The sequence below is a fragment of the Vulpes lagopus genome, chromosome 8, assembly GCF_018345385.1.
Source record: "Vulpes lagopus strain Blue_001 chromosome 8, ASM1834538v1, whole genome shotgun sequence".
NCBI classification, from domain to species: Eukaryota; Metazoa; Chordata; class Mammalia; order Carnivora; family Canidae; genus Vulpes; species Vulpes lagopus.
This window is the reverse complement of record NC_054831.1, coordinates 84,071,269-84,089,306: the sequence shown is the minus strand read 5'-3', so window position 1 is coordinate 84,089,306 and position 18,038 is coordinate 84,071,269. Positions and strand designations below refer to the sequence as shown.

General features: G+C 55.0%; 3 protein-coding genes across 4 annotated transcripts; all 3 read left to right on the top strand.

Moving 5' to 3' along the window:
• The first annotated feature begins 2,194 nt into the window (after positions 1 to 2,194).
• On the top strand, positions 2,195 to 7,612 carry SPATA24 (spermatogenesis associated 24). 2 transcript variants are annotated; one of them, XM_041766686.1, is made up of 6 exons: positions 2,231 to 2,396; positions 3,748 to 3,813; positions 4,047 to 4,177; positions 4,262 to 4,332; positions 7,255 to 7,357; positions 7,464 to 7,612. In XM_041766686.1, the coding sequence occupies exons 1-6, from the start codon at positions 2,280 to 2,282 to the stop codon at positions 7,591 to 7,593; spliced, it is 618 nt and encodes a 205-aa protein (XP_041622620.1). In that variant the 5' UTR covers positions 2,231 to 2,279; the 3' UTR covers positions 7,594 to 7,612. The 2 variants fall into 2 exon arrangements, with proteins under 2 accessions (XP_041622621.1, XP_041622620.1); XM_041766687.1 differs by lacking the exon at positions 3,748 to 3,813 and having other exon boundaries at positions 2,195 to 2,396.
• Positions 7,613 to 9,253: 1,641 nt separating this feature from the next.
• PROB1 (proline rich basic protein 1) lies at positions 9,254 to 14,008 on the top strand. The gene has a single exon (XM_041766669.1). The coding sequence runs from the start codon at positions 9,529 to 9,531 to the stop codon at positions 12,595 to 12,597; it is 3,069 nt and encodes a 1,022-aa protein (XP_041622603.1). The 5' UTR covers positions 9,254 to 9,528; the 3' UTR covers positions 12,598 to 14,008.
• A 553-nt stretch (positions 14,009 to 14,561) lies between these two features.
• Positions 14,562 to 16,844, top strand: MZB1 (marginal zone B and B1 cell specific protein). The gene is made up of 4 exons (XM_041766688.1): positions 14,562 to 14,890; positions 15,726 to 15,853; positions 16,224 to 16,334; positions 16,434 to 16,844. The coding sequence occupies exons 1-4, from the start codon at positions 14,687 to 14,689 to the stop codon at positions 16,588 to 16,590; spliced, it is 600 nt and encodes a 199-aa protein (XP_041622622.1). The 5' UTR covers positions 14,562 to 14,686; the 3' UTR covers positions 16,591 to 16,844.
• Positions 16,845 to 18,038: the final 1,194 nt, after the last annotated feature.

Genomic DNA, 18,038 nt, shown 5'->3' with positions numbered 1-18,038 from the left:
CCTGCTTCTCCCTCTGCTTATGTTTCTGCCTCTCTCTGTGTTCTCATGACTTAAAAAAATTTTTTAAATGTTAACTAATTAAAAATCTTTAAAATTTAAAACAATTCCTCAAGTCACACAAGCGATGTTTCAAGTGCTGAACAACTAGCTATATGTGGCTAGTGGCTGTAATACTGGACAGTGCAGATGTAGACTATTTCCATTACATAAATTTTACTGGACTGTACTCCTATAGGCCCTTTATGATTGGTAAACAGAAATAGCCTTGCTCTCTTGGGGCCCTGGGTGGCACAGTCGGTTGAGGGTTGGCTTCAGCTGGGGTTGTGATCTCCAGGTGGTGAGATACAGCCTCCAGTAGGCTCCTTGCCGCCCCATGTGGGGCTCCACCCACAGCACGGAGTCAGCTGGACTGTGTGTCTCTCTCTCCCTCTGCCCCTTACCGCACTCATGTGCTCAATCTCTCTCTCTCAAATAAATCTTTCAAAAGCAAGGAAGGAAAGAAGGAAGGAAGGAAGGAAGGAAGGAAGGGAGAGAAAGAAAGAGCCTTCCTCTCAAGGATGTGAGAATAGATAGAAGAAACACAGAAAAATGAAACAAAGGCTACTACTGGGAGAAATGGCCACATTTATCAGGCCACAGATTTCAACCCTGAAATAGGCACGTTGAGGAAGTTTGCAGAGCAGCATGAGTGGCCTACCTGAACTTTCAGTTCCCCTTCCTGGTCACTGATAATACTTTTTTCCAAACTTCTTAATTGAGTCATTTCTTGCTTTAGGGTATCAAATTCCACAACCTCAGTATCCATTATGTTTAACAAAAATGAAACACAGCATCATGGTTAAGAACATGGACTCTGGAGCACCTGGGTGGCTCAGTGGTTGAGCATCTGCCTTTGGCTCAGATTGTGATCCTGGGGTGCTGGGATCAAGTCCCACATTGAGTTCCCCGCAGGGAGCCTGCTTCTACCTCTGCCTGTGTCTCTGTTTCTCTGTGTCTCTCAGGAATAAATGGTTAAAGTCTTTAAAAAAAAAAAAGGAACATGGACTCTGGGGGGCACCTGGGTGGTATAGTTGGTTAAGTGTCAGACTCTTGGTTTTGCTCAGATCATGATCTCAGGGTTGTGAGATTGAACCCCACATCAGGCTCCACACTTGGTGCAGAGTTTGCTTGAGATTCTCTCCTTCTCTGCCCCTCCTGCTTGTGCTCTCACTCTCTCTCTCTAAAATAAATAAATAAATAAATCTTAAAAAGAGAGAGAGAGAGAGAGAACATGGACTCTGGAATCAAACCTCCCATGTTAAAACCCTGTTCCAAAGCTTCTTAGCTTGGGTGACCTTGGCAAGTTACTCATTCTCATAGAACGTGCATTTCCTCATCTGCAAAATAAGGATCCTACTTCCCTACTTCTCAAGATCATTGTAAAGATCACATGAAATAGTGGTAACAAGGCATAAATGCCACAAAATAATACTGAGTAAATATTAGTTCTGATTTTTCCTAAGGTTAATCTTATTTGAGTTTCAAAAAAAAGCCCTCCAAAGAGATTTGGTGATGATGTGTGGTCACTTTAGATCACTTTATCCTTCTGTATCTCTCTGTTCCCCGTCACTTTCATGCCCCTCCTCTGCTCTCCTGATCTCTCCAGGGTCCTCTCCAGTACCTTGATATGGTCCCATATGGGTTCAGTGTGGCTGTCAACAGCCTGGTACCAGAGTATGAGGACTCATCTTGGGTGGCATCACTTTCCCTTCCTGATCCTGGGCTTCCCTTCATTGCTTGGGTTCAGGCCACCTAAGTACTAAGTGTATTCATACTTGGAAGAGAGATCACAAGAGGCTGGAGTTTCATACTCTGGGGGAAATCTAGAGATTAGGGCGTAAGAAGGAACCCTGTCAAGTTAAAGATGCTGGGGTTGCCTTAGGCTCCCACAGACCGCTCCGCAGGTCTTGCATTTAACAGGCACTGGGAGAAGGCTGAGAGAGTCGTTGTCTAAGTGAGGCCTGTCCACTTCCTTAAGGAAGTATAAGCCGGGCGCCGCCTGCCCCTCAGGTCTGCGTGACAAACACAAGATAAAACAGGTGTGCAAAATAAACAAATTCCTAAGGGTAGAGGCGCTTTCAGAGAGCGGCTCCTTTAAGAGGCGGGCCCCATCCCTGTTAGCCAAGGAGTCTCCGCCCCCGGTTGCCAGGGTGCTCTATGGCGTCGCATTCTCATTGGTGGGCGGCGGTTAGTGAGGCGCCTAGAGACTGCCATTTCCAACTAGCCGGCGGGGGCAGAAGATGGCGACGCCCCTTGGGTGGTCGCAGGGGGGGTCGGGGTCGGTGTGTCTCGCCTTCGATCAACTGCGGGACGTGATCGAATCTCAGGAGGAACTGATCCATCAGCTGAGGAACGTGGTACGCAGCAAGAAACGCTGGGGGAGAGGCCAGACTGGACACCGATATGGAGGGGGCGGGGCCAGACTCTCCGGACGGAGACTCTCGTGGGGCGGAGGCGGGGCGCGCTGTGTCCCGGCGGGTGGCGCTGGAGCCAAACCAGCACGGTCTTCACGAATATTTACTGGGGAATTTAAATCAAAGTCAGGTTGTCTTCTCCTCTTCGCCTGGTTGTGTAAGGCCTGGGAGTTATGCGCCGGTCTATTCACTGGGCTTCACTTTCCGCATTTCTTTTTTTATTTATGATAGTCGCACACACACAGAGAGAGAGAGAGAGAGGCAGAGACACAGGCAGAGGGAGGAGCAGGCTCCATGCACCGAGAGCCCGATGTGGGATTCGATCCCGGGTCTCCAGGATCGCGCCCTGGGCCAAAGGCAGGCGCTAAACCGCTGCGCCACCCAGGGATCCCATTTTCCGCATTTCTAATTGGACTCACTGGCTTCCCAGGGCCCTCAGGTGCAGGCACTAAAACTATAACTATCTTTTCTATTATGGACTTCCACCTCTTATCCCCCAGCGTCTAAGACAGCGCCATGCTGAATGAAGTAAGCACAGGTTTGTCCCTTGCACATGTTAACTTAAGGCTTCCGACCCCTTGATGTCCCGTTGCTTTTGCCTTCTCAATCAAACCCTAGTTCATGAGTTCAAAGCCCCTGGAGCCACAGATTACCTGTATGGGCACGGAAAAATCCTGTGCAGCTGGGGTTCATGCTTTTCCTGTTTTTGTTTTCTGTCTTGATAAGAAGGTCTTGAGATATCTCTATCTCAGAAACAAAAATGACTTAACATCTGTTTCTCACTCTGATGGGTGAATGCAGCTCTAGGCACCGAATGACCTGCAATTCCCTGAGGGTACCCCAGCTCTTTTTCTTCGAAGCTGGCCTTCCCATGTATGTTCTCCCATCTGGAACACTTCGGTTCCACCCCTGTTCCTCCTCCCGCAGGCCAGCGCCTGTTTAGCAGTCAGATGTCCTGTCTGATGACCCCTTCTCTGGAAGCAGTGCTGACCTTTCCCCAGGCTAGGGGCTGCCTCTGGGCACCAACAGCCCTTTGTGCTTCTCCATTGTAGCACACTCATGTTAGCAGGGCTGGCCAGGAGCTATCTCCTATATCAGACTGGTTGCTCCTTGAGGGTAGGACCTAGAACTGAGACTCTGTGGATCTTGTGGAACCAAATTCTCCCTTCTCAGAGCCCAAGTCTCATCCTAGGTGCCCTGGGTATCATCCCACTGTCTAACCTTGGTCCTGGTTCCTAGAAAGCACCCCTCCCACTCCAGCCCCAGGCCCTCCCTGAGCCAGGCTCTGTTGCAGATGGTTCTCCAGGACGAAAATTTTGTCAGTAAAGAAGAGTTCCAGGCAGTGGAAAAGAAGCTGGTGGTAAGTAATGGTCTCTGCAGGTTCCTGATCTTACCCCATTTTCTGGGATCCCTCTGGATGGGTAGAGTTATTCAGTATTGGCTCTGAGAGCCTCCAGCCCCAGTAGTGAGGACAAAGTCTTCTTGGGTCCTGGCTTCCATGTGCCTCTCCGAGAAATGGAGCTGGTTAAAGGAACCTAGGAGACCCAGGGTGGCTTGGGGGTAATGAGGTCACTGCTGCTGCTGCCCCTGCAGGAAGAGAAAGCTGCTCATGCCAAGACCAAGGCCCTCCTGGCCAAGGAAGAGGAGAAGTTGCAGTTTGCCCTCGGAGAGGTTGAGGTGCTGTCTAAACAGCTGGAGAAAGAGAAGCTGGCTTTTGAAAAGGCGTGAGTGGGCCTTGGTAGGGGGGGTGAAGGGTTGGGGGTCCAGTCTGCCTGTCAGCCTTCCCACTGTTTATCTTCTCCACTCAGGCTCTCCAGTGTCAAGAGCAGAGCCCTGCAGGAAACCAGTAAGAAGGACCAGCTTATCACCAAGTGCAATGGTAGGCGGGAGGCCCGTGCTCCCCCCCACGCTTACATGCATGGGCTCTTCTCTAACAGCCCAGTGCCCGTATCCAGGGCAGGGTTTCACCCCAACTTCTGCCCCCGGCTGAGGATACAGGCAGGCCCAGGCGGGCCACACCTTCGCAAAGGCCTTCAGGGACCAGGCAGGCCACGGAAATGAGGGAAGCAGTCGGTGTACAATATTCTTCATGGCCATAAAGGAACGGGCTCGCTCCCATTTTTCTTGAAACATAAGACCTTCTTAGTCCACCTTTTGTTTTCCCACTTTTGATGGGTATCAGAAATAGCGTACTTTACTTGTAACTGTTACAGGACGAACAGCAGGATAAGCACAGTCGTCTTTGGGAGCTGACCCCTACTGTCAGGGTTGGGGACCCAGCAGGGAGGAGAGGGGACTGTGGTGACAGGAAGAGCCATGCCACCTCTCAAGGGTTTAGTGCCTCTGCCATGGGAATGGGGGCTGAGTATTGGCAGATCCTTAAAAAAAGAAACCAGAAACCAGGTTCTAATGGAAATTTTTCTGATTTTTTTAGTGTTGGCAACTGACTTAGAAACTTTAAAACTATTGTATGGGCCAAGTAACATGTGTCTGTAGGCCATTAATTTTCATCTCCACTCTGTGCAGATGCCTATGGCCACTTGTTGGCTCAAGGTGGTGCTGTGAGTTTTGGGGTATTTTCTGTCAGCCACCCAGTGTCCCTAGATATCAGGAACCCCCTTTTAGTTTCCCAGAACACTAAATTCCCCTTAGCTAGTCTAAGAAATAGACATGAATTCCATATGGAACATTTGCTTCATGGATTGCAGCCGATTTTAGGTAGGCCACAGATCAGAGCCCAAGTCCAAAAGAGATTCAGGGTCCCTCCTGATGGGCTGTCATCTAGAGTCTTGGGTACCCCGTACCCACCAATCCATCCCTCTCTCCCTGGGTGAGTACTCTCACTGGTAAGATGCCAGCAGGCTGATACCTTGATCTCACTAGGTGGGCTGACAGGCCTTATGGCAGTATGAGCAAGGGCTCCCGTGGGGGCCCCCAGAGGTCCAAGTGAGGGCAGGGGCCCCCTCACTGCCTCCACATCCAAGGCCACTGGGCCCCAGTCCTTCCTCCCTGTGTACCTATCCCCCCCCGCCCCCAACTTTCCTAAAAGGAACCTAGAGTTCTTTCCTGGTGGTGCCCAAGCATTTTCTAGAGATCAGCCACAGCTGCAGGGCTCTGTGTCTACTTGTGCAAGGTGTGTGTGGGGGGATGGAACCTGGCTGCCTCCCCGTAGAATGTACTAAGCACCTCCAGTGGGACACAAGCCCTCACCTCAGCAACTCTCATGACCCAAGCCTTCCCCTGGCCTATGCCCTCCCCACCCCTCAATCTCCCTTTATGTGGGTTTAGTTTGGTTTTTACACTTACACAGTTTCTTATTTTTCTCAAAGGGATTTTTCTAACCATTCTCTCATTTGGCTATTTATTTTAAATTTATCTCTCATTTATTTTAAAAATTCACAGAAAGTTCTGATGCTTTTTCCCAAAAGAACTTCACAATCAATCTGGGTGACCTTGAGAAGAAGGTTCAATAGTTCTGGTCCTATGATCCACGGAACTCATTTTCCTTCTCTTCCTTCCCTTGCATCTTAGTCTCCTCTTTTGTATGTCGCGTCTTAATTTTTTTATCAAATCTTTTCTTCTGAAACCTTAAATTGCTTCAGCATTTCTGAATTTTTAGAGTTTGTGTTGTAGTTAATGTTTGTCCAGCCTTTAAAGGCAGTGGGATTTTCTTCCTATGAGGATAAGAATTTTCCAGGACTCCCCAAGGGACAGTTTATATAAATGAAGCACCCTCCGCCCCCGCCCTGAGATTCCTACAACCACTTTCAATTTTGATTCAAGACACAAAAATCATCTTTGCATCTAATGAGCACTTAATGTAGGGGGCAAGCTTTGCCACACTATCTCCCTGGGTGCTCCTCACACCCCTGTGGAACAGGGGCTGTTCCTATCCCCATCACAGATGAGGAAATGGGTCTAGAAAAGGAGGTAACTTGCCAAAAATGGTAATACTGTCTCATTGATATTAACACCGTTGAAACATTGCCTTATTCTGTTCAGTTCCTGAGTTTTAACTCTCTTTCAGGAGCTGCCTCCTTGAAGGTAGGGGACCCTGTCTTTTCCCCTTGTGAAGCCCTAGCACAGGACTGGATACCTAGCTGGTCCTCAGTAGGTCTGGTTGGATTGAGATGATGAAACTAAATGATGTTTTTAAGTCCTAAACTCCCAGAGTGTATCCTGTCCATTCATTCCCCAAATAAATTCATTGTGTCCCATCCATGTGCCAGGTACTATTTTAGGCCTTAGGGTTAAAGCAGTAAATTGAAAAAAATTTTTATCCTTGTGTATTTCATGGATATAAATCCAACTTGGGAAGAAGATAGGTGAGTAAAATATATGGTATGTTAGCTATAAGTGCTAAGAAGAAAAAGAAAGCAGGAAAAAGGGATAGAAACTACTGAGAGGGGTTGATACTTTTAGATTGGGAAGGGTCTTACCAAGGAGGTGATATTTGTAAAGATTGGCAGGAGTTAAGGGCAGGAGCCATTCATCCTCCTGCCTTTGGGCAGCACTGTCCACCTCTCTGCAGGGGCCTTCGCCTGCCCTCATGTGGGTCACCTGGTCCAGAACAGAGTTGTGAAATCACTGACACACATCAGACATTGCGCCCCTTAGCCACCATCCTGTCAAAACTCCATAATAAACTCATTCTTACTAAGGTGTTAGCAGCTACTTATGGAGCACCCCTGGGTGGGGGGAGCCAACTTCTTAAAATACCTGTTAGGGAATGAATGCCTTATCTCAGGAAGAAGCCTGTAGGATGGGAACCACCACTCCTCCCTGCCTCTCTCCCCCACAGAAATTGAGTCTCACATTATAAAGCAAGAAGATATACTTAATGGCAAAGAGAATGAGATTAAGGAGTTGCAGCAAGTTATCAGCCAGCAGAAACAGATCTTCAGGTGAGGGGTCTGGGCCAGGCTGGGGATTGTTGATGGAAGGGGGAGCCAGCTCTCTGGCCCCTATCCTAGACTGCCCCCAGCCCATGCCCAGACGGCTCCATTGCAGGAATCACGTGTCTGACTACCGGATCCAGAAGCAGCAGGAGAACTACATGGCCCAAGTGCTGGACCAGAAGCATAAGAAAGCCTCAGGGATGCGTCAGGCCCGGAGCCACCAGCGTCCCAGGGAAAAATAAAATGGTCGTCGCCTTCCTATTCTCTGGCTGTAATGCCCGACCTCTGCCTTCCCTGCTGTGGGGGTCCCCACCCCTGCCCTTCCTGTCCCTGTGGGTCCTGGCCCCTGCCAAAACAGACTTCACCTGGCCTGATTCCCAGGGAAGAGGCAGAAGGCACTCTTTTTTTTTTCCTCCCTGCCTGCCTTCTGGAGGGCCTTGGTGACAGAAGGGAGAATCAAGTTACCAGGGACTGGGTGGGGAGCAGGCCTTGGGCCACCGCCTTCCAGGCCACTCAGAAAAGGATGCTGCTCAAGTCCCCAGTCCCTGCCACTTCCCTTCCTCCCCTGGGTCGTAGGGGGAGGAGAGGTGTGGAGGTCTAGCCTACAGGAGGACAACTTTGTTGTCTAATAGGCACTGTTCTTCCTACTCTTGGTATTTAATCTCTCCCTATGTAAACAGCTCTGGTTACCCCTGGTTACCTGTAAACACCCCACTCTACTCCCAGTGCCCTGGTAAATTTAACTCTCCCAACTTGGCTATAGAGCAGGAAAGGCTGTGTGTGTGTGTTTGAGTGAGTATGTGATAAGCCCTGACTGGAGACAACAGGCAGTGGGTTCCAAGACCACAGTGAATTTGGGAAATCCATTACCATCATATAACAAGAATGTTACACCTGTGAATCATACTTGTATCCTCTTACACTTCCCCCAAACAGAGGCTTGAATCTTCACAAGGGGAAGGAAGGGAAAAGGACAATGCTATGTCTTTTTTTAAGGTGGGGAACAGTCTCTGAAGGGCCTATGACTTGTTAAAGTTGTATATGCAGCACCAGATGATAGGCAGGCTTGATCCTTTCACAAGCCATCACTGATGGCTAGATGATCATGGGGACACACCCAGTCAGGGTACCCACTCAGAGGCTGAGTCAGATTTGTCAATCTAGCCTAACCTGAGTCAGTGTGAGTGCATGGGGTGGGGGGGTTGCTGTGTTTTTGCCCGAAGGCCAGCTAGGGCCTGAAACATAGCAGGAACTTAAAGCCGGAAGTTTAAGGGCAAATGGTGCTCACTGTCATTATCCCAGGGCAGTGACAAGTGGTGACTGCTTCCCCACCAGCACCTGTCCCTGGGGTGAATCCTGAGGTGGTGGGGGCTGGAGTGAGGGCCTTGCAAGTGCCAGAGCTCTTTCTGCCTCAGAAGGGCTTCAGAGAGGGGTCATGGCTACCCCAAAGGTTCCTAAGAGACCCCACATCAGTGTCTTGTTTTAGGTGCCAAGGCCATCTGTGAAAGCTAGAGCTAGCCACCCCAGGTCCTTCCGGTATGGTCCCACTAAAGGCAATGGGTCCAGTCAGGTACAGCTTCCCGAGGCCCTAGTGCAACCTGGGGACTTGGGGGAGCCCTCCAAGCAAAGCTCCATCAAAGATCATGGGGTGATGGGTCAAGGAAGGTGGTGGGTGAACCCTTACATACTCTAGCTGGGACAAGTGATGAGAGGGCCAGAGAGAAGGGGTGTGCTCCGGTGGTAGGAAGACACTGGGGGGTTAACCGGAAGATGAAATTGCTCAGAAGACCCCGAAAGTCTGGTCCTGTTCCCCTGGCTCCCATTCTGACCCACATGGGCCCTGCTGTGCCCTGCTCGGCCTGTTTCTTAGCCTGTGAGCAGAGTTAGGCCTAGCTCCTGGCTTCAAACCTGCCCTTCTCTCACCTTCCAGTCAGCCCAAGACTGGAGAGCCATCCTAGGCCTCTGGCCCGCGCCAGAGGGGAACGTTGGAAAAGTAAAGCCCAGGACCCAAGGCTGTCCTGTGGGCGACGCCACTGATTCGCGATCGACTGCAGCCGCGGCCGCTTTAAGGCGCGGTGACCCCACGACATCCGCGGGCGGGGCGGGGACAATGCGGGCAGCCGCAGCACCCGCGGAGGCAAACGTGAGGGAGGTAGTGCGCGGCGCCCAGCCCCGCCATGCTGACCGCGCTCGCCCGGCCGGCCCGGCCTGGGCTCCCGGGGCGGCTGCCTGCGGCCCCCGCCCGGCGTCAGGACTCCTCTGGTTCGTCAGGCTCCTACCACACGGCTCCGGGTTCTCCAGGGCCCCCGGACGTTGGGCCGGACGCAGAGTGCCGGGCGCATTGGCCCGGGGTGGCCCCTGCGCTGGGGGCGGGCGCGCAGCCTCGCCTGTCCGTCAGCGCCCAGAATAGCCGCCAGCAGCCCGGGCCCGGCTCGGGTTTCCCGCGAGGCCGGGGCTCCAGCCCGCGGCCGCCCCAGCCGCAGCTGCGCATGCTGCCGTCGGGGGAGATGGAAGTCATCTTCGGCGCAGGGGCCCTGTTCGGCCGCTCCGACGCGGCGGATAGCGAGGTGCAACAACTCACCGCCCGCGCTTTCCGCAGCCTCTCTCCGCCCGGGCCCGCGACTCCGGCTCCCGCAACACCGACGCCCCAGGCCCCCGACGGTGGCTCCCGCTGGGCCACTTACCTAGAGGTACGGCCCCGCGGGCCGAGTCCTGGGACCCCAGCGCAGTTCGAGTGTGTGGAGGTGGCGCTGGAGGAGCGTGAGGCTCCCGCCAGGTCCCGCACGGTGCCCAAGCGTCAGATCGAGCTGCGCCCCCGGCCCCAGAGTCCGCCGCGGGAGGCGGGAGCACCGCCGCGCCCCCGGCTGCTCCTGCGCACTGGCTCCCTGGACGAGTCGCTGGGCCGCCTGCAGGAAGCCGCTGGCCTGGTGCAGACAGCACTGGCCAGAAAACTGAGCCCTGCAGCCCCTGCCCCAAGCAGCGCCACCTTCGGGCCCACGGGGCGGCCGGAGTGTGCGAGCCGAGAAACGGCCCGCAGTACTCGAAAGGTCCCGGAGGAGGCCAGGTCTCGGCCACCGCGCGTGCACTATGGTTCAGCACCCACCAAGGCACCGCGGCCGTGGCCCAGCCTCCGAGAGCGCGCGATTCGGCGCGACAAGCCCGCGCCGGGCACAGAGCCGCTGGGTCCGGTTAGTTCCAGCATCTTCCTGCAGTCAGGGGAGAAGACTCGGGAGGCACAAAGTCAGGAACTTAAGACTCGGTCCCCGCGACAGACTCCGGATCGAGCCATTCTGAGAGCACAGAGTCCGCCTTTCGAGTCGAGGGGCCCTCGGGAAGTTCCGAGTAAGGCTGGGAGGCCATGGAGCTCGTCCCCGCTGTGGCAGGCTCCAAATGGGACCGTACGGGGTCCTCCCTGCCCGTCCCCCCAGAATCAGCCCCCGTGGAATCGGGCTATTCGGAGGGTAAGTAGCCCGTCGTTCCCTGAAGCATCCCGTGCATGGGGAGATCAGGATCCCGCTGTCGAGGAAACTGTCAGCAGAAGAAGCCCCTCCCCACCGACTGTTTCCCAGTGGACTCAGGGTGTCGCCAGGACAAGAAGCCCATCCCCTGAAGCTCCTTCCCTCTGGGAGGTTCCTCAACCGGCAGTTGGGAATACCGCAGAGGGCAGTAGGAGCGCGTATCCACCGGCCTTGTCCTCCTCATGGGAGGCTCCAGATCGTACTAATGGGACGTGGAACCCATCGCCCCAAGACACGTGGGGTCCCACACCACAGGGCTCATCCATAGTACCTACGTCTAAAGCTCTGAATGGGATAGGAATGGAAGAGCTGGAGCTGCCTAGGCCGTCCACACCTGGGACTCTGGAGCTCACGGAGGCGCAAGGTCAGCCCCTGCGGGAGGTGCAGGATCCTGCTTTCCGAGGCAGTCCGCCGTCGCCAGAAGCGGCCGCACCTGAGCTAACCCTCAGTCGCCTTGTGGGCCCTGCGGATGCCGATGCGCCCCGGGAAGCCTTGGGCCTTGGAGAGGCCGCCTCGGGACGGCCTCGCGTGGCCATCCCGCGGCCCCGCGACGTCCGCAAGATGGTGAAGACCACGTACGCGCCAAGCTTCCCCGCGGGAACCGCAGCTCTGCGGCTGCCTGCGCCTCCTGTGGAACCCCGCGCGGAGGAGGGCGGCGCGTCCAGGACGGAAGCGTTGCCGCCGCTGGCGTCGCCAGCCCCAGCTCACTACACTTCGGTTTACCTCAAAGACTTTCTTCCGGTCGTGACGCACCCCTACGAGCCCCCAGAGCCGCCCCCTGACGCAGTCGCCCGGGACGCTCCGCGGCCCAACGGCGTCCTGAGGCGGAGAGCGGAGAACAGCACGGCCAAACCCTTCGCACGCACGGAGGTCCGCCTGCCCGCCGCACTGGCCGTGGGCCGCCGGCCGGAGGGAGCCGGGGGAGCCGTGCGCGGTCCTGGCGGGGAGAACCGGGAGGCTGAGGCGCGGCGCCTGGTCCCCGACGGCGAGGGGCGAACCAGCCCCTTAGGCGGCGCGCGCGCGTCACCCCAGCCGCCGCCCACGGGCCCGGGAGGGCCCCAGCCACCCCGACCACCGTGCCCCCGCTCGCCTCAGGCGCACCCCAGCTCGAGCGCCGGGACAGCACCCAAATCGGAGACGCCTCCTGTAGCTCCCGAGCCGGCGACTGCGATCCAGTCGTCTCTCCTGCGGGAGTCCCAGGCGTCGGCCGGCAGAACCGGCCCGCCCCAACCCCGTGCTGCCTCAGCGCCTCCGACGGACCGGCCGCTCGAAGGCCCCTTCCACGGGGCACGCAGGCCCCCAGGGACTGCGTACCCGGGGAAGGTCCTGGTGGACCCCGAGAGCGGCCGTTGCTACTTTGTGGAGGCGCCGCGGCAGCCTCGGCTACGGCTACTCTTCGACCCCGAAAGCGGGCAATACGTGGAGGTGCTGCTGCCGCCATCGCCCCAGGTGCCACCACGCCGCGTCTACACCCCGCTGGCCCTGGGCTCTGGCCTCTACCCGCCCGCCTATGGGCCTCTCCCGGGCCTCTCAGTGCCACCGTCCCTGGCCCCACCGGGCTTCAGCGGCCCCCAGGTACCCTGGGCCTCGGAGGCGGGGCCCCTGGACGGGATGTACTACCTGCCAGTGAGTGGAACCCCCAGCCCCGCACCCCCTCTGCTCCTCTGTGCTCCGCCCAACAGCTCGAGTTCAGCCCAGCCCGGCAAGGGGTCCTTGTTCTCAGGGTGAGGCCCCAGGGCCTATCCTGGGTATTGGGGCCTGTTTGATAGCCTTGGGGGTTCTGGCATCTAGTCCCCTGCCCGTTCCTTCTATCACCTCTTCCTTTTACGCAGCCCACCCAGTCTTCACACTGGAAGTTACCTTCAGAGGATATATCTGAGACTTTGGGACTGATGGAGCTGAAACTCAGAAAGGGGCTGCCTGCTTTCTCCCCCCAAAAAATTGTATACTCCTTTCCCAGGCATCCCCAGAGTGTGGTGTGTTTGTGTGTTTGTGAGGAGTCTCTGGAGTTGTTCCTAGGAACTGACTTGAGGGGGTGTTGGAGTTCAGGAGGAGCAACAAGAAATAGGATCAGCAGAGGGCGGATGTGTCCCTCCCTGAAGGTGGATCCAGCTGCGGTGGAGTAGGCTAGTGGGCACTGGTGCGATGGAGGGAGGACTGTGGCTAGCAACTCTGTTGTTCTTTGGAAGAGGATCTGAGCCTTGGCCTGGGAGGTCGTGTGGGAAAGGCTAGTGCAGCCCCTGGGTCAGGCTGGATCTGAGGAAGGGAGCTGTGGGGACAGCAGGTGGAGGTGGAGCAGGGAAGTTATATGGAAGGGGCTATGGAGGGTCAGCCTGGAGATGGGGATTGGGTAGGGAGGCAGCTATAGTCTCCAGCTGGGAGCCCCGCTTCTCATCCTCCCCTCAACCTCAGCATCTAACTTGGCTTCTCAAAGCCATCAGAGCTGAGCTGGCTCATCCTGGGGCCAGGAGTGGAGGTTTAAGCCATTCCCACCCAAGATGGGGGCCAGATGCAGTGACTCATCAGAAAGGACTTACAAACAGGGAGGATGTTTCAGCCTCTGGGAGTAGTGGAGGATGGGTTAGGGCTGCCAGTAAAAGGGATGCCATGGGGGTGGGGAGCAGGGCAGGGAGACTTGGAGCCCTCTGCTGATTGCACTCCCTCAGTAACAGATGTGGCAACCATGCCCAGAGAGGTCCTGGCTCAGCAGACTGGTCACAGCAAGGAGGGAACAGGACCCAGAGCCTGTGTGCTAATTGCCTTGAGATAGCAGGAGCGTCTGAAGAGGGCTGAGAGAGATGCATGGGGTAGGACATGTGAGTCTGTGTGTAGTTCTGAGCTTGAAGTGGCAGGGCCTTGTTGACTGATATGTGATAAGATGAGTTTGGGGAAGAACAGTTCCCATTAGGAGCAGTTGTTAGGGATGGAGATTGATGCCTTACTTAAATTCCAGGCCCCTAGGCAGTCTGAGTCCCTTGAAGTCCCAGACTCCCTGCCTTGGGCTGAAAGTTGACTGGGAGAGCTATGAGTCAGAATAACCTGAACAACTTCTCATGGCCAGGGATGCTGGTTCTGATGGCATGGAGGGCCCTGGTCCCCTCACCTCATCCTGGTGTGCAATAAATCACTGATCCAATGAGCCACGATGCTTGGAACAACTGGTGTAAGTTGTCTGATTTCTAATTTACTGCTGTCACTTCTAACACCCCCTTTAACACTCTTCTCTGCCTGGGTATGGTCTGGGTGGAGGCGGCCCTAGGGCTCAGGGAAGGAGCCCACGTGTGTCTTTCATGGATGTGACATCCTGGCCTCAGCAAACTCACCTCCCAGGGAGGAAGCCCTAGGCTGGCAACCACACCTGGCAACCTCATTCATCCTGGTGACTGGGTGGCCAATGGGCTTTAGTTACTCAGGCTTGGGGCCTCATTTCAGTATGGCCCTTCTAGTGTATGGTCTTGGATTCATCACTTCTGTCTAAGCTTTCCTATGCTCATAAAAATGACACAAATCATCTCTTCCCTCAAGGTACTCAGTTCAGTGCCCACTGAGTGGCCAGACTTCAGGGGAGGGATCTGCCCCCACGTGCCCTTGCCCAGGCCCAGCTGCCCCCTATGTCACTGCTCCCTATCTGTGAAATGGAGCCCAGTTGGCTGCGATGGGGATCCCAGGAGAGGAGATGCACACGTGGCATCTCTAGGCCCCTGGAGGAAGGAAGAAAGTGGGAGGGGTGAGGTGTTGGTTCCCCATTGGTCTGGGTCAGGCTTTCCGGGGTGGCTCCCTCTGTACACATGCACATGCACACCTGCACCCCAGCCACATGCTCACTGAGCCATCTCCACTGACCATGAGGCTGTCACTGACACTGACACTGCTGCTGCTGGGAGCCTGGGCCATCCCAGGGGGCTCTGAGGACAGGGCCCCACTCACAGCCACTGCCCCACAGCTGGACGATGAAGAGAAGTACTCAGCTCATATGCCTGCTCACCTGCGCTGTGATGCCTGCAGGGCAGTGGCCTACCAGGTGAGTACCTCCCCCCATACAGCTCCCCTGCCCCTGTCCAGGTCCCTCCTGAAGCCAGTCCCCTCCATCTACCTCAGATTCTACCACTGGCATTGATTTCCAAACCCCCACCCTGAGCCCTGAGTTAGACTCAGCTTTCCATGATATTGCCAACTGCACCTCACCGAAACCCCCATGCCTCAGTTTACCCATCTCTCGGCCCAACAGAAAGGAAATAATCTGGGACACCCCACAGTATCTTGAGACCCCAGGGAGTCACCAGCCTATCCTTTCAGACTTCTCCGTTTCCAGGCTTATCCTCAGGTCTAGACTCCTTCCCAAAACATGACTGGGGAGTACTGGTGTATTTGTGCATGTATGCACATGGGTTGAATGCATGAATATGAGTATGTGTGTGTCTTGAGTTCACACAGAAACCTATCCAGCATGCCTAAGTAACTCTGGAGCAAGGCAAGCCTATGAGTACACGTGTCATTGAAGACTGGGCTCTATTTTGGGTTTTTTTTTTTTTTCCTTTCCTTGTTCTCATGGTTTAAAATAGCATGGCTGATGGGCAGGTGTGCACTGGGGAAGGAGCCCCAGTGCTCAGGCCTAACTTCCTACTTCAGTGTTTCCTACCCACACACCCCAACCCCGGGAAGTGGATCCTACCTCAGCAGACCCAGTCCCAGCTTTCAGAACCTGGGGGAGGGCTGTGAGGCTACCTGATAAGAGCTTCTTGCTTAAAAGTCTCCCTTGCCACCTCACTCTCTCCCAGAGACCCAGGCTCCTGCCTGACCCTCCCCCACCATTGAGCAGTCTTGAAACCCTGGGTCTTAACCCCTCCTTGTTCTAGATGTGGCAACATTTGGCAAAGGCAGAGGCCAAACTTCACACCCCTGACTCAGGCGGGCGGCGGTGGGAGCTGAGTGAGTCGGTATACATAGACGTCCTGGATAAGAGCTGTTCCCAGAGCTGGCAGGGGTGAGTCAAGAATCTGGCCCCTACCATCCTCCTCTAGCAGTAGGGCTGATGGGTAGAGATTCCCACTCTCCCACTCACACCAGACACATAGTCCACTAGGGCTTTGGTCCAAGGTAGGGGGCTGGTTGGGATGAAGTCTGAGATCTAGAGCTGGGGGCAAGTAGAATGCTACGTGGCTTGGGGACAGGGTTGCTGTGTGACCTCAGGCCAGGGGCTTTCCCTCTTTGGTTCTGTTTCCCATCAGGGAGGATCAGAAACTGGGCTCTGAATTCAGCAAATGCCTAGTGTGCCCAGGTTCATGCGGGGATATTATCCCTTGCTGGCAGGGCTCCCATTAATGCTATATGCCTCTCCTTCCTGCTGCTTCCAGCTATGGAGTTCGAGAAGTGAACCAGGTGAAACGTCTCACAGGCCCAGGACTCAGTAAGGGGCCAGAGCCAAGCATCAGTGTGATGATCACAGGGGGCCCCTGGCCCACCAGGTGACAGGAGTGAGGGTGGGGTGGGATGGAGACTTTGGAGCCTTGATCAGCCCCCTGAGGGGCAGGCAGGGGTCTGAGGCTCCTGTTGGGTTCCCCTAGGCTCTCCATGACATGTTTGCACTACTTGGGCGAGTTTGGAGAAGACCAGATCTATGAAGCCCACCAACAAGGCCAAGGGGCTCTGGAGGCATTGCTGTGTGGAGGACTGCAAGGGGCCTGCTCAGAAGAGGCACCTGTCACAAGGACGGAGCTCTAGTTCAACTCCTTCCCCTTCCTGGTCAGGCCCTGAGGAGAGCTGCGGTGCCCTCTGGATTTGCCCCACTCCTCTCTGCAGGCTGCCTGGAGGGCAGGGGGGCCATGCTTTTCCATGCTGCCATGCCCCCTCCCTCCTTCCAGCTTTAGGACATTGGGGCCAGGTATATGTTGGGGGCAGGAGAGGGTGGGTAGGGGAGAGGCCTTCCCCTCTGGACTCAAATAAAACCCAATGACCTAGATTTCTTGATTCCTTCTCTGCAAAAGGCTCTTGTAGGGCTGGGAGGACAGACATTGGCATTTCTGCTGATGTTGTACCTAGGGAGGGCCAAATATACTTGCTTCCCCACAATTTCCCAGAGGTAGGTGAGGTGTGTCATGGCTAGAAATGTAAGTGAGCTGTCAAAGGATGGACCTAGTTGCATGGATGGTGAAACTGCAAATCCATCACGAGAGAAGAGAAAAACCAGTGAAAACTCCATGAGCAGGCTGCCTGACAGGCATACCTACTCAGCCACTCTGTACTGTTTGGGCACCTCCCTGAACACTAGTATAGTTGGGTCTATGCCCAGGAGCTGCTCAACGTCTGGACTTTCCCTCTGAGCCCAGCTGACAAGGTTGGGCCCTATGTGTCTGCCTGGGACTAGGCAGGGCAGAGTTTCTGGATCGAGCTGGATTCAGTATCTTGGCTCTAAGTCCTGCTCTCTCCAGAAATTCCTTTGACGTGGGACCTTTCCTTAGCACTGGAGGAAAACACCCCACTTGGGCCCCGCCTAAGAATGGGAACCTGTGGGCAAGCAGCCCTGGGAGGTGGACAGAACAAATACTCTAATCCCCAGTTGAGAGACACAGAAACTTAGGCTTAGAAAGTCAAAGAGGGGGCACCTGGGTTGGCTTAGTCAGTTAAGCACCTGACTCTTGATTTTGGCTCAGGTCATGACTCAGAGTGGTGAGATCGAGGCCCTCAACAGACTCCACATAAGAGCACAGTCTGCTTAAGATTCTCTCCCTCAAAAAAAAAAAAAATTATCTCCCTCTCTTCCTACCCTGCCCCCCAACTTGTGTGTATGTATGTATGTGCATACACACGCTCTCTCTCTCACACACAAAAAAAAAGAAGGAAAGGAAAGGAAAGGAAAGGAAAGGAAAGGAAAGGAAAGGAAAGGAGAGAAAGAAGAGGGGAGGGGAGGGGAGGGGAGGGGAGGGGAAAAGAAAAGAGGCTCAGACCAAGTCCCAGGCTGAGTAGTGGCAGGGCTGATAGGGGATTCTGATTCTGGGGGTGGAGGAAGGTCACTCCTGGAGAAGTGGGTGTGCTCTGGGGAGGCCCTGACCTCCCCAGCCTGCATGACTTATACTGCAACTGCAGCCTGGTCCCTTTCATTCCATTACTTGCTGCTCCCTATCTGCCTGAGGCCCCTCCTCCCTGGCCTTCACCCCAGGAGAGAACCCCTA

Excerpts from the sequence above, each read along its gene's own strand:
- SPATA24 (XM_041766686.1), top strand. The coding sequence starts at position 2,280 with ATGGCGACGCCCCTTGGGTGGTCGCAGGGGGGGTCGGGGTCGGTGTGT. Across the intron at positions 3,814-4,046 it reads CAGTGGAAAAGAAGCTGGTG|GAAGAGAAAGCTGCTCATGC; the intron begins GTAAGTAATGGT and ends CTGCCCCTGCAG. Across the intron at positions 4,178-4,261 it reads AAGCTGGCTTTTGAAAAGGC|GCTCTCCAGTGTCAAGAGCA; the intron begins GTGAGTGGGCCT and ends TTCTCCACTCAG.
- PROB1 (XM_041766669.1), top strand. The coding sequence starts at position 9,529 with ATGCTGACCGCGCTCGCCCGGCCGGCCCGGCCTGGGCTCCCGGGGCGG.
- MZB1 (XM_041766688.1), top strand. The coding sequence starts at position 14,687 with ATGCTCACTGAGCCATCTCCACTGACCATGAGGCTGTCACTGACACTG. Across the intron at positions 14,891-15,725 it reads GCAGGGCAGTGGCCTACCAG|ATGTGGCAACATTTGGCAAA; the intron begins GTGAGTACCTCC and ends TCCTTGTTCTAG. Across the intron at positions 15,854-16,223 it reads TGTTCCCAGAGCTGGCAGGG|CTATGGAGTTCGAGAAGTGA; the intron begins GTGAGTCAAGAA and ends TGCTGCTTCCAG.